Below are 14,099 nucleotides of genomic sequence, written 5' to 3' on the forward strand. Positions count from 1 at the left end.
CGATTAATACAATTTAAATACGTGCATCAAACTTAATTCACCAGGAAGCGTTTATGGAGGGCGGACATGATAGGCTCACCAGACTGTCTAAGGTGTGGGTCAGAGGTGGGCACACTTTTAAACACTACGTGGGGGTGTTCAGTGCTACACAGATTCTGGAATGGAGTTTTTAGATGTTTATCGGAGGTGCTGGCTTGGGAGCTTCCCCGGGACCCGAAACTGGCCTTGCTGCATGTCATGGAGGGGGTGGGGGGCAATCGATATAAACGTCATCTGTTGCTACTTGGCCTGACACTGGCAAAACGAGACATTGCTAAAGCTTGGAAGGGACCCCATGCCCCGCCATTGGCCGCCTGGAAGAACGGCATGGACTTCTGCATGGGGCTAGAGCAACCCATCTTTCTGGGCAGGGGGTGTCCCCCGCAAGCACTAAGATATGGAAGAGATGGGCCGACTACCGGGGGCTGGACTTGGACCCCCCCACCCGAGAGGGCTGACCTCTCGACAATCAGACAGATGGACCTTTAGCTATGCTCAGGTGGCGATCAGATGGACTTAGCGTGTCCTTGTTTTCGACATTGTTATTTTACAATTCAGTAATGGCAGCAGTGCATTGGGGGGGGGGGGGGGGTTTACGTTCTGTAAAAGTCTGACAATGTTATTATTGCTAAACTACTGGGTGCAGCAGACTCCGGGGATCGGAGCCAAGCATTCTATGTACATGCAGACAAATAACATTTGTTTAAAAAAAATTACATCAGGATCAAAATCTGTTCTGTTGGGGTCGATGACTGGTGACTCGGATCAGGTCGAGGCACATGCGTAGGCGCCTGTACAAGAGTTGGTAATGGACACTGAACAGGTTCCAAGTGGTCTGAAAATGCCATGGAAGGCCCCATAAGTGGTAATCAGCCTGTAGGTCCCTTGGGTTCCTGAGAGCCCTAAGGTGCATCATCAGACTTAGGAAAAATCCCCAAAATCTGCACGATGGGCTATTTCAAGGCCTTGATTTGCTGTGGTGCTGCCGATGGCCCAGGAAACTCTGGATGCATCTTGATCAGTTGAGGCATCAGCTCTATGTTTGGGGACTCCGAAGGAGATTGATAATCATCATCCTTGGACACAGTGGTGGGCCCTGGACCTTGGAGAGACTTTGGGGCTGCCCCAGCACCTTGTGAGTGCTGGCTATAGTTCTTTTTGAGGACCCTAGTTCTTCCTTCGCTGTATTCCCCTCTGGGAGCGCTGTTTAACTCTTTCAGCACTGTCCTGGGCGCTGTTGCTGCATTATGCCAGCTTATTTTATGATTTACCGGCAGGAACATACCCTGCATATTGCCCGCAGATTAATTATTTTTATTACGGGTGCCACCCAGTTTATTTAATTATTTCACGGGTGCCCACCCCGTTTCTACTATTATTTTATCTTGCTAGGGTGCCCACCCCTCGTAATTGCCCCCACAAGATTAACGCTGCAGCCTGGCCGCACACAGCAAGTCAGGCGACATCGCGCCTGGCTATAGGCGGGACTTGCGGATTGCCGAAAGAAGTCCCGCCCGCTGCCGATTGGGGGAAGCCTCTGCATGCTCTTCCGGTCTCCAGTGTGGAGAGGGAGACCGGGCGAGGCTGCCGGTCGCCACCGGAAGCGGCAGAAGTGTTGCGGGGCTCCCAGGCACCCGGGAGTGCCAGAAAGGGCACCGTGCTTAGTCCTGAGCGGCGCCAGATGGCAGTGGGCCGCTCCAACGGGGTATTCATGTTCCAGAGCCCAGATGGCTCCTCCAGTTGGGCGCAGTTTTGTTCTGGAGGGCTAGCGAGAGCCCCTGCCACAGTTATCATTCCCATATGCCCAGCAAGTAGTGGGCAGCTGCACCGTTTAGGTTTTGCTTCTTAGGGGACTTGTACTTTGGACTTCGGAGTGAGTCTCACTCCTTCATCCCCACCTTGGCCTTCCCCAGCTGCGCAGCAGTTGGTGCCAGCTGCAGCGTTTAGGCCCTGTTCTCTCCCCAGCTGCCCAGCAAGTAGTGGGCAGCTGCTACGTTTAGGTTTTGGCGCAGTGGCGCAACCTGGACCTTGATGAGAGTTATGTGATTTTGGCGCTAAATGTGATTTATATGCTATTGTGATTCATGCGCTAATGCTTTGGGTGTTAGGAAATGTGTTTAGTATGTTTTGCGCACCCTGTGTTCTGACACCGCTGAATGTGTTCTTATGCATTATGTGTCTTACCTACACCTCTGAATGTTTTTCTATGCATCATGTGTAATGCTCCTGACCTATACCCCTAAATGTATTTTTATGCTTAGGTGGTTGTGTTTCCTAGTATAGTTATGCTAGTGAGTTCATGGTTCCCTGCGTAATATTTTCCTAAAGTGGTTAGGGTTGGGTAGGTGGTACGGAATATGCTACTTACCAGTATGCATCTGTTCTTGGCATGTAGGGCTGCTGACATTCATATCTGTGCATAGATCGCCGCCTAGTGTTGGGTCCGGATGATTGCACATTGTTGTCCTGGAAGAGTCTTCGAAGTATCACAAGATAGGTGGCTCCTCCCCTGGACTACAGTGCGCATGGGCATCCTCTCCATCCCCAGATTGTTTTTCGCCATTGTGGCAGGGATGGAGTGTAATACTGAAAGTGATGACCATGCCTGAAAATGATTCTGAGTGCTACAGCTGCGACAGGCACCGGGGAGGAGGGCGGGCGATATGAATGTCAGCAGCCCTACATGCCAAGAACAGATGCATACTGGTAAGTAGCATATTCCGTTCGAGGCATGTGGGCTGCTGAATTCATATCTGTGCATAGAATAAATAGCAGTTACCTCCTTAGCGGAGGTTGCCCGTGCCAGCTGCAGCAGTTTGAAAGAGTTCTGAGAACAGCCTGTCCTACAGCAGCTTGCTGTTTGGAGTGTAAATCTACGCAGTAGTGTTTGGTAAATGTATGTATGGTGGTCCATGTGGCTGCTCTACATATATCTTCTAGAGGAATGTTACCTAGGAAAGCCATGGATGCCTCTAGCTTGCATATGGAATGCGCTCTTGGGGGAACTGTTAAAGTGTGTTTAGCCTTTTGATAACAGATTTGTATGCATTTAATAATCCATCTGGCTATACCCGATTTGGAAATAGGGTTGCCTTTGTGTTGTGGAGAGAAGGCAACAAACAGTTGTTTAGTCTTTCTAAAGTCTTTTGTCCTGTCGATGTAATACAGGAGGGCTCTTTTGACATCTAAGGTGTGCAGTGCCCTGTCTGCCACTGAATCTGGGTTTGGAAAGAAAACTGGCAGTTCCATGGTTTGATTAATGTGGAACTGCGAGATTACCTTAGGCATGAACTTGGGGTTGGTGCGCAGCACTACCCTATTAGCATGAATTTGTAGGAAGGGCTCTTGAATTGTCAGGGCTTGAAGCTCACTGACTCTTCGTAGCGATGTAATGGCTATCAGAAAAGCCACTTTCCATGTAAGAAACTGTATCTCACAAGAATGAAGGGGCTCAAAGGGAGGCCCCATGAGCCTGGTGAAAACGATGTTTAGATTCCAGGCAGGCGAAGGAGGGTGTCTAGGAGGGATCACTCTTTTAAGGCCTTCCAAGAAGGCTTTAATGTCAGGCACTTTGAAGAGGGAAAGATGCTGTCTGTTTTGAAGATAAGCGGCCATGGCAGCCAAATGTATCCTAATGGAACTATAGGCTAGATTGCATCGATATAGATGCAGCAAGTAACATATGATGTTTTGCGTTGACGCATCTAGCGGATTAATGTCATTGTTGGAACAGTAGATGACAAAACGTTTCCATTTGGCTGCATAGCACGCCCTAGTTGTAGGCCGCCTTGCCTCCTTGATGATGTTCATACAGTCAGGGGGTAAGTTGAGGTAGCCAAACTATGACCCCAGGAGCCAAATCGCTAGGCTCAACTGTTGCGGATCTGGGTGCTGAATGTCTCCATGGCTCTGAGTGAGGAGACTGGGCGAGAGGCGCAGCCGTTGGTGAGGCACCACTGAAAGTTCGAGGAACGTGGTGTACCAAGCCTGCCGTGCCCACGTTGGAGCAACCAGGATGAGCGTCATGGAGTGCTGCCGCAGTTTGCGCGCCACCAGCGGTATGAGTGGGGCTGGGGGAAAAGCGTACGCAAATCTGCCTGACCAGTTCATCCATATCGCATTGACCTGAGACTGCGGGTGTGGGAACCTGGCGGTGAAGTTTTGGCATTTTGCGTTCTCCTTTGTGGCGAAGAGGTCGATCTCTGGATGACCCCACTGCTGGAAATATGGTTGGAGCACTGAGGGGTGAATCTCCCACTCGTGCATCTGATGACTGTGCCTGCTGAGCAGGTCCGCCATCTGGTTGTCTTTGCTCGGGAGATGTTCCGCCATGAGGAAGATGTTCCTCTGGAGGGCCCACTTCCACATGCTCTGGGCTAGGTGAGATAGCTGCGGGGAGTGTGTGCCTCCCTGTTTCTGGATGTAATACATGGCAGTCATGTTGTCCGTTCGGATCAACACGACCTTGTTGCACAGGTGCAACTTGAACGCTTTCAGTGCCATGAAGATTGCCATCAGCTCCAAAAGATTGATATGCATCGTTTGCTGCTGCGCCGTCCATAGTCCTTGCACAGTGTAATGGAGGACATGCGCTCCCCAGCCCTGGAGAGATGGTCCGTCGTCAGCACTATCTGTGGGACAGGCTCTTGGAACGGTAGTCCCCTGCAAAGGTTTTGTGGATTCCACCAATGCAGAGAGTTGTATGCACGACCGGTTACCAACACTAGGTCTTTTAGATGCCCATGAGCCTAGTTCCACTGTCGTGCTAAGCATTCTTGAAGGGGACGCATGTGCAGCCTCGCGTGCGGGACTATGAATATGCAGGAGGCCATCATACCGATCAGCTGCATGAAAACCTGCGCTGGGAGCGATTGTTGAGGCCTGAACTTCTGAATAAGCAGCTGCATGCTGTTGACTCTGGCGGAATTTGGCTGCGCTGTTGCCGTCAGAGTGTTTAATGTTGCCCCTAGGTACTGTTGCACATGGGCGGGCTGAAGGTGCGACTTTGTGTAGTTTAGTGAGAATCCTAGACTGTGAAGGAGGTGAATTGTGCGTGACATGTAGCTGGCACACTGGTGGGCTGACTTTGCTTGAACAAGCCAGTCGTCCAGGTAGGGATATACATGAATGTGTTGTCTCCGAAGCTGCACAGCCACAGTTGCTAAGCACTTGGTGAATGGCCCCCACAACGCTAAGGATGCCTGGCCTCCACCTTGGGGGTGCCCAGGAGTGGACGCCTCACAGGGAAAGCCAGGATGGGTTTCACAGCGGTATTCGCACAAGCGCCTTGAGACCCTTGCGGGTGAGTAGTGAGCTATACAAGTATCAATTTTACATTCCTCTGGGGGCAGTGGTGACCCCGAAAGGCAGGACCTTGAATTGGTAATGCTGATTGTTGATGGTGAATTGGAGATATTTTTTGTGACTTGGGTGAATGGGAATGTGGAAATATGCATCCTTGAGGTCCAGGGTCGCTAGGAAGTCCCCCTGACGGAGCAATGGTAGGACCTGCTGTAAGGTTAACATATGAAAGTGTTCTGACAGTATGTATTGGTTGAGGGGTCTGAGGTCTAGAATGGGCCGCAGGGAACCGTCCTTTTTTGGGATTAAGAAGTACAGAGAGTACACTCCTGTACCTTGCTCTTCTGCAGGCACGAGCTCTATTGCCCCTTTTTGCAGCATGGAGAGTACTTCTTGCTGCAATAAGTGCATGTGCTCTGCGGACATAGGATGGTGCCTTGCGGGTAGGTTGGGGGGGTGGAGGTTAGTTCTAGACAATAGCCGTATTGGATAAGTTGTCTCACCCACCTGTCTGTGGTAATGCCTTCCCAGACTGGCAGGTACTGCTGGAGTCTTCCCCCAACAGGTGTTAAATGGTCGGGGGGCAGTGACAAGGCATCACTGTTTGTTGGGAGCGGAAGATCTGGCATTGTTATTACCACGTCCTCTGCCCTGGACGCTGTTACCACGATATCCACCCCTGTTCTTTGTTTGCGTGCTCCCTTTGCTGTAAAGCTTGTCCTCTAGAGGCTCCCCTATTACCGGAGCGACAAAAGGAACTGCCCCGAAAACTGCTGTGACTGCAGAGCCCCCATGGATTTCGCTGTCTGTGTCCTTTTTAATTTTTTCGAGGGTTGTGTCTACCTCGGGACCAAAAAGGAAGTCTGGGTTAACTGGCTGGTTGAGCAAAGTTGTTTGAATCTCTGGTTTAAACCCAGAGATGCTGAGCCATGCGTGAAGTCTCAACATTACACTAGTGTTAATGGCCCTAGCTGCTGTGTCTGCCGCATCCAGTGCACATTTGATGGATGCATTAGAGATTAACTTCCCCTCCTGTATGATCATTTCTGCTCCTTCTTTGTAAACATCAGGCAGGTGTTGCAACAACTGTTCCAGCGTGTCGTAGTGAGCCCTATCGTATCTAGCCAATAGGGCCTGTGTATTGGAAATCCTCCAAATATTAGCAGCCTGTGCTGCCACCCGCTTTCCTGAAGCCTCCAAGATCTTTGATTCTTTGTCCGGAGGAGGAGCATCACCACTAGTTTGCGAGTTTGCCCTCTTGCAAGCATTGGCCACTACAAGGGAGTCCAATGGGAGCTGGCCTTTGATGTAGGTGGGGTCCACTGGAGCAGGCCTATACTTTTTTTCAATCCTAGGGTTGATAACCCTTGCCTTTGTGGGCTGTTTGAAAATGTCCGCAGCATGTTTGAGGAATCCTTTTAGCATAGGCAATGTCTTTGTAGATCTTTCAGAGGTGGAGAAAGTATCAAATAAGAAATCTTCTTCCACAGGTTCAGCGTGCATTTTCACGTCATGGTTGAGGGCTGCCCTTTCTATCAAAGCATTAAACACCGCTGTGTCTTCAGTAGGCGAGGTTTTGACATTGTAAGACTGAGTGTCCTGTGCAGCCTGTGGATCATCAGGGTCTACAGCATCAGTCCATTGCTGAAGTTGCTCCTGATCAGTGTCAGCCTGATAAGTGAAGGCCGCCTGACCGTATTCATCACCCACGTCCTCCTCGCTTTGCGCTGGAGAATATGCCATTTGTTGTGAATAGCTCTCAACATGTTCAAAGAGAACTGGTGAGGTGGTCGAGTCTTTTCAGTTTAAGAGGGATTTTATACGCCTCCAAGGGATGTTCAGGTGCGATCTTCCGTTTATGGATGGTAAGCCTGCCCGATTCAGAGTCGATGAAGAGTTTCGACTGGTTGTCGTACGAGGGTTCTTGGAACACAACCCTCTCAGGGGTGGATTTCGAAGGCGCGGACACTGTCTTGGATGGGTCGGTGCCTTTGTGGTGCTCGAGATGCTTGGCTCGAGCAGTCGGTGGCAGACCGTATTTAATCTGAGGGTGGCCTGTGGACGGGCCGACCTTCTTAGAGCTTGCCATAGTGTTTGATCCGAGCTGCTTCGGCGACTCACTGGTATGCTTGATTCCTTGTGTCGACTCGGGCTCATGGTGCGTAGCATGCACGGCCTTGGGCGTCGATGCAACCTGCTGCTTCGGGTCGGCTTTGGCCTTCGACTTGAGAGGTTTTCCCAGTAGCGGTTTGAGCGCTGAAATCTTCGGCTCGACAGCCTTTTTGGTCTGGAGACCTTTGGTCTTGTCGCAATGCTTGGGCGTCGACGTAGACTGCGTCGAGGTGACGTGCTTGACTGTAGAGCCTGGCTTCGGCGCCCCGGTCTTCAAGGCGGCGCCCCCTTTCGACCCCGAAGGGATGCAGACAGTCTTCAACTTGACTAACGTCGATCCGACGACCACTTTTAGTAGTTTCGGTTTTGGTTTTGGCTCTGTAGGTTTCGGTTTCGATTTTGAAAGATCGACCGATGGTTCCTTTGAAGTATTCTTAGCCTGGCCTGGACGCGGGGCTATAGAATGTGGAGTAAGATCTTGGCTAAGGCCTTCCGGCGATGCCTCGACCTGAGCCGTAGGGAGCGTATTGTCAGTAGTAGGCCCGCTACTGCGGTCGGGCCTGGCTCATCACTGGAGTCAACATCGACGGCCCCGATGGCCTCTTCGTCGTCCCCTACCTCGACGACGTCTTCTTCATGGACGTATTCCTCATCCTGTTCGTCCACATCGAAGTTGGAGTCATGCTCCGACGCTGGGTCCGACTGCTAGTCAGGATCTTCTTCGTCGGTGCCTTCTTCGTCACCGGCCTCGAAGATGTTGACCGGCTCGGGCGCCGACTTTTGCGCTGACTGTCTTGCTGCGCTTCGAACTCGAAGCGTCTTCTTGGAGCGGAACTTCGAGCAGGCCATACAGCTGGCCTCGTCGTGATCCGGGGATAAACATTTATTGCACACTGGGTGCACATCAATGTGAGGGTATTTCGAAATGCAGACGGGGCATCATTTGAACGGGCTCCGATCCATCGTCGTCGTAGTTTGGGCCTATGGTGTCGAAAGTGAAAAACTGCCTTCGACGTCCGGTTCGAAGAACTGGAGAAAAACAGGCACAGAACGAGACAATACCGACGCCCCGAAGGCCTTTTGGCCTTAGTAAAGAGTTATAACAAAGTTTCCGAACTGGAGTCGATAAAGTACATCCGAACCCAATGGCGGAAAAAAACAACCTGGGGATGGAGAGGATGCCCATGCGCACTGTAGTCCAGGGGAGGAGCCACCTATCTCGTGATACTTCGAAGACTCTTCCAGGACAACAATGTGCAATCATCCGGACCCAACACTAGGCGGCGATCTATGCACAGATATGAATTCAGCAGCCCACATGCCTCGAACTTACCTTTTACTAGTGGTTACGGGTTGAGTGCTACATTTGCTATTTGGTGCTTAAAACTATCTCCAAGGGCTTGATACTGAGCTTGCCCCCTGACCAGAGTCCCAGGACCAGTGGACTCTATTGTGCCTTCCCTGAAAAATTGCTGGGACTTGTCTGATCTCCTTGGGCCGCTGGGGCCTCGCCTGAAGTGTGCCTCGCTCAACCCCCTCGATACAGAAAAGGGGGTGGTGATGAACAGAGTGTCTGAATTAAGCAGACCACTCTTACCCAGTCCAAAGATCAGGGCTTGATCCATCACCGTTATTTATCTCACTGCCCCATCCCAGCTCAGAACCTGGCTATATGCAAATTAGTCTGTCCCTGGCCCAGTGCATCATGGGAACAGGGCAGACCAAACTACCAAGCCAATTCTTCACCAGAAAGGAGACAAGCTACCGAGGACCGGTTTCTGGCATTTCAGCCTCTTCGGCCCGGCTTGCTTGAATCCTGATGGAGCAGTGAGAAAGGGACTCATGTCCGAGTATACCCTGCCACACCTATAGTGGCCAAAAACGATACGCTCATTGCACCATCAGGATTCAAGCAAGCCGGGCCGAAGACGGCTGAAATGCCAGAAACCGGTCCCCGGTAGCTTGTTTCCTTCCCAGTGTAAGAATTGGCTTTTGTAGTTTGGTTTGCCCTGTTCCCATCATGCACTGGGACAGGAACAGACTAATTTGCATACAGTCAGGTTCTAAAACTGGGATGGTGCAGTGAGCTAAAAAACGGTGTTGGATCTAGCCCTGATCTCTTGACTGGGTGAGAGTATTCTGTTTAATTCAGAGACTCTGTCCCTCACCATCCCTTGTTGTAAATATTTTTGTCCACCCTAAGCGTGGAAGGGTATACTCAGATGTGAGTCCCTTGCTCATTGCACCATCAGGATTCAAGCAAGCCGGGCCGAAGACAGCTGAAATGCCAGAAACCGGTCCCCGGTAGCTTGTTTCCTTCCCAGTGTAAGAATTGGCTTTTGTAGTTTGGTTTGCCCTGTTCCCATCATGCACTGGGACAGAAACAGACTAATTTGCATACAGTCAGGTTCTAAAACTGGGATGGTGCAGTGAGCTAAAAAACGGTGTTGGATCTAGCCCTGATCTCTTGACTGGGTGAGAGTATTCTGTTTAATTCAGAGACTCTGTCCCTCACCATCCCTTGGTGTAAATATTTTTGTCCACCCTAAGCGTGGAAGGGTATACTCAGATGTGAGTCCCTTGCTCATTGCACCATCAGGATTCAAGCAAGCCGGGCCGAAGACGGCTGAAATGCCAGAAACCGGTCCCCGGTAGCTTGTTTCCTTCCCAGTGTAAGAATTGGCTTTTGTAGTTTGGTTTGCCCTGTTCCCATCATGCACTGGGACAGGAACAGACTAATTTGCATACAGTCAGGTTCTAAAACTGGGATGGTGCAGTGAGCTAAAAAACGGTGTTGGATCTAGCCCTGATCTCTTGACTGGGTGAGAGTATTCTGTTTAATTCAGAGACTCTGTCCCTCACCATCCCTTGTTGTAAATATTTTTGTCCACCCTAAGCGTGGAAGGGTATACTCAGATGTGAGTCCCTTGCTCATTGCACCATCAGGATTCAAGCAAGCCGGGCCGAAGACGGCTGAAATGCCAGAAACCGGTCCCCGGTAGCTTGTTTCCTTCCCAGTGTAAGAATTGGCTTTTGTAGTTTGGTTTGCCCTGTTCCCATCATGCACTGGGACAGGAACAGACTAATTTGCATACAGTCAGGTTCTAAAACTGGGATGGTGCAGTGAGCTAAAAAACGGTGTTGGATCTAGCCCTGATCTCTTGACTGGGTGAGAGTATTCTGTTTAATTCAGAGACTCTGTCCCTCACCATCCCTTGTTGTAAATATTTTTGTCCACCCTAAGCGTGGAAGGGTATACTCAGATGTGAGTCCCTTGCTCATTGCACCATCAGGATTCAAGCAAGCCGGGCCGAAGACGGCTGAAATACCAGAAACCGGTCCCCGGTAGCTTGTTTCCTTCCCAGTGTAAGAATTGGCTTTTGTAGTTTGGTTTGCCCTGTTCCCATCATGCACTGGGACAGGAACAGACTAATTTGCATACAGTCAGGTTCTAAAACTGGGATGGTGCAGTGAGCTAAAAAACGGTGTTGGATCTAGCCCTGATCTCTTGACTGGGTGAGAGTATTCTGTTTAATTCAGAGACTCTGTCCCTCACCATCCCTTGTTGTAAATATTTTTGTCCACCCTAAGCGTGGAAGGGTATACTCAGATGTGAGTCCCTTGCTCATTGCACCATCAGGATTCAAGCAAGCCGGGCCGAAGACGGCTGAAATGCCAGAAACCGGTCCCCGGTAGCTTGTATCCTTCCCAGTGTAAGAATTGGCTTTTGTAGTTTGGTTTGCCCTGTTCCCATCATGCACTGGGACAGGAACAGACTAATTTGCATACAGTCAGGTTCTAAAACTGGGATGGTGCAGTGAGCTAAAAAACGGTGTTGGATCTAGCCCTGATCTCTTGACTGGGTGAGAGTATTCTGTTTAATTCAGAGACTCGGTCCCTCACCATCCCTTGTTGTAAATATTTTTGTCCACCCTAAGCGTGGAAGGGTATACTCAGATGTGAGTCCCTTGCTCATTGCACCATCAGGATTCAAGCAAGCCGGGCCGAAGACGGCTGAAATGCCAGAAACCGGTCCCCGGTAGCTTGTTTCCTTCCCAGTGTAAGAATTGGCTTTTGTAGTTTGGTTTGCCATGTTCCATCATGCACTGGGACAGGAACAGACTAATTTGCATACAGTCAGGTTCTAAAACTGGGATGGTGCAGTGAGCTAAAAAACGGTGTTGGATCTAGCCCTGATCTCTTGACTGGGTGAGAGTATTCGGTTTAATTCAGAGACTCTGTCCCTCACCATCCCTTGTTGTAAATATCGCTCAACCCCCTCAGCAGCTCGTGCCTGGCCGCACCCGCCTAGAGCTGCACCACTCAATTGTGAAGCCGTGCTCTGCTCTGCCAGGGCCGCCCGCATCCTGCACCTCAGCAGCTTGTGCCTGGCCGCCCTCATGCCGAGCCGCTCTCCTCTGAGCCGTGTCTGCTTCGCTGGGCCACCCGCACCCTGCCCCGCTACTCCTCTGAGCCAAACACCTTGGTCACCCCAGTCAAACGCTTGTAGCACGCCGGCCGCCCGCTCAGGCCTACTGAGGAGATCACTCGCATTATCCTGCGCAACCAGAACGGAAGGTATGGTCCGTATCCGCTGCCAGTTAATATATGTTCTGTGTTCTAAAAGTGTTAGTTCTACAAAGTGCAAATTCTACCAACAGCTAGTTCTAAAAGTGCTTATTACTGACAGTGGTCCAGGTGGCCCTGTCCCATGTACATAATCCTTTGTAAATTCTGCCTGTGCCTATGGCACATTGTAAAGTGTGTGTTTACTATCTAATGTGTTTGGTAATACAAAGGCTATTTTTACATATACCTTGTGAGGAGTTCCTTTTGTGGGGGGCCAGGGATGTTGTTGCTGGTGGGTGCGTGCGCAAATGCTTTACACATCGCCTCTGAGATAAGCCTGACTGCTCGTGTCAAGCTACCAAGAGGGTGAGCAGGGGTTATCTTGTCGGGTGACTTCCTTGCCCTGACATGGAGTGGTGGTTTCTGCCTGGCTTTGGCGCAAGCCTTAGACAACCAAAATACCCATTTCTAACAAGAGACATTCTGTGTGCGGGTCTGCAACAGACCTCTGCTTCATTCAGTCTGCATGGCTTGAAGTTGCTTCGTTTTTGGAGGGGGCACTGGTTTTTGTTTTGATGTAGTCAAAAGGCCAATTAATGTGAGAAAGGAGCTCAGGATCAATGTCGGAGGGTGTAGAAAGAAGCAAACTGACTTCAGCAAACAGGGGGGGGGGGGCTACTTATATGGAGTTTGACTCTGTTATGGTACACTACAGAGCCTGTGTGGAGCATTGCAGACAACACTTCTGGATCTATTCTGGCACCCGAGGAGTAAGGTGAAGAATCTGTGGTTAGAAGCATTAATCAGAAGCTTCAAATATATTATTCCTACAATATATTGCAGAAACTTAAGTGCTTTTCAATCCTGTATTCCAACAATAGCATTGAGAGTAGGCTGAGCTACCTTAAATACATGTTCAAGTTACAAGGTGTGCCCTTACCTTTGCTGTGTCGGAAACTGAATTCCAGTATCCACCAGTCAGAGAAAACTTCCCACTGCCTATTCGAGCCAATATCTCTTCAGGCGTATCATCCGGACCATTTGCAAATGGAGTGTAACTAATAAATAAGGGAATTACATTTAGAATAACTTTATGGGAAACAAAGTCTCTCAAGATAAGCGAGCTTCATGACCTAGGTGAATTGTAACAGCAGATTATCTTCAGAGCCAAATACATATTTTTTCAAACTCTGATGGTGCACATATTTCAGCATACTGCTTTCAAAAAAGTTTCAAAAGTTAACAGAAAACAATCTTTAAGAGCGAAGTAACCTACAGCAATGAATTACAACCAATCATTTTTCAATATCCTGAGTGCCAGAGAAGGTATTTTAAATTAAGTGTGAAATACTTACAAGTCAGGACGCTCAGTTAAGGCTTGAGACTTATCCTCCGAGAAGATGCCTGCCCCCCCCCCACTTCCCCAAGCCCAGAGCACATTGTAAATTGTAAAGATGGAAGGCTCAGTGCCATTCAGCTAACTGAATGCCTCGCTGAGGCTTAGCACAAAGAATGATTACTGAATTTCCACAGAATGACATTCAAAAGTTGATCTTTATTTTAGGATGTTACTTGTTAAAATTAAATAAAGAGAAAGGCAAACATGTTGTAAGCAAGGAGGTGCACCAGGGAAACAAACCTACTCTCATACATTTTGTAAAGACTTCCTTTATTTTATCAATCTTCAAAATTCTTTTTTTAACAAGTGCAATCCAGCTAACGCATTTCGTTCCAAACCCCTCCTAGAACATCGCCAGGGCTTTACATTTAAATCAAATCAATAATCCTCAGTAATGACCAATAGTCCAGCAATGTTTATCAGAATATGTGGGCATTCCCAAAACCCTTCTCCGCCACCATGATAAGAGTGCTTTTATGGAGTATGTCAAAAAACTTAACCAGAATTTTTCTGGGTTTCTGCTTTGTAAGATTTCTCTTGAAGGGGTCACGGTGCACTCTCTGTATGTCATGCAACAGGTCCACCTCTGGCATATCTTTTAAAACAGTCCCCTTCAGCAGAGCTATGACAAACCCCTTGATATCCCCCCCTCCAAAGATTCTGGCACATTCAGGATTCT

General features: G+C 49.4%; 1 protein-coding gene across 4 annotated transcripts in view; it reads right to left on the reverse strand.

Moving 5' to 3' along the window:
- RPS6KA3 (ribosomal protein S6 kinase A3) overlaps positions 1-14,099 on the reverse strand; it is a 796,620-nt gene that overhangs the window by 96,308 nt on the left and 686,213 nt on the right. For all 4 annotated transcript variants that reach the window (XM_086934351.1, XM_086934352.1, XM_086934353.1 and 1 more), the window contains one exon: positions 12,962-13,079. In XM_086934351.1, coding sequence (XP_086790477.1) covers positions 12,962-13,079 — 118 coding nt within the window. The remainder of the gene's footprint in view (positions 1-12,961; positions 13,080-14,099) is intronic.

The sequence above is a fragment of the Lissotriton vulgaris genome, chromosome 8, assembly GCF_964263255.1.
Source record: "Lissotriton vulgaris chromosome 8, aLisVul1.2, whole genome shotgun sequence".
In the NCBI taxonomy this organism is placed as follows: Eukaryota; Metazoa; Chordata; class Amphibia; order Caudata; family Salamandridae; genus Lissotriton; species Lissotriton vulgaris.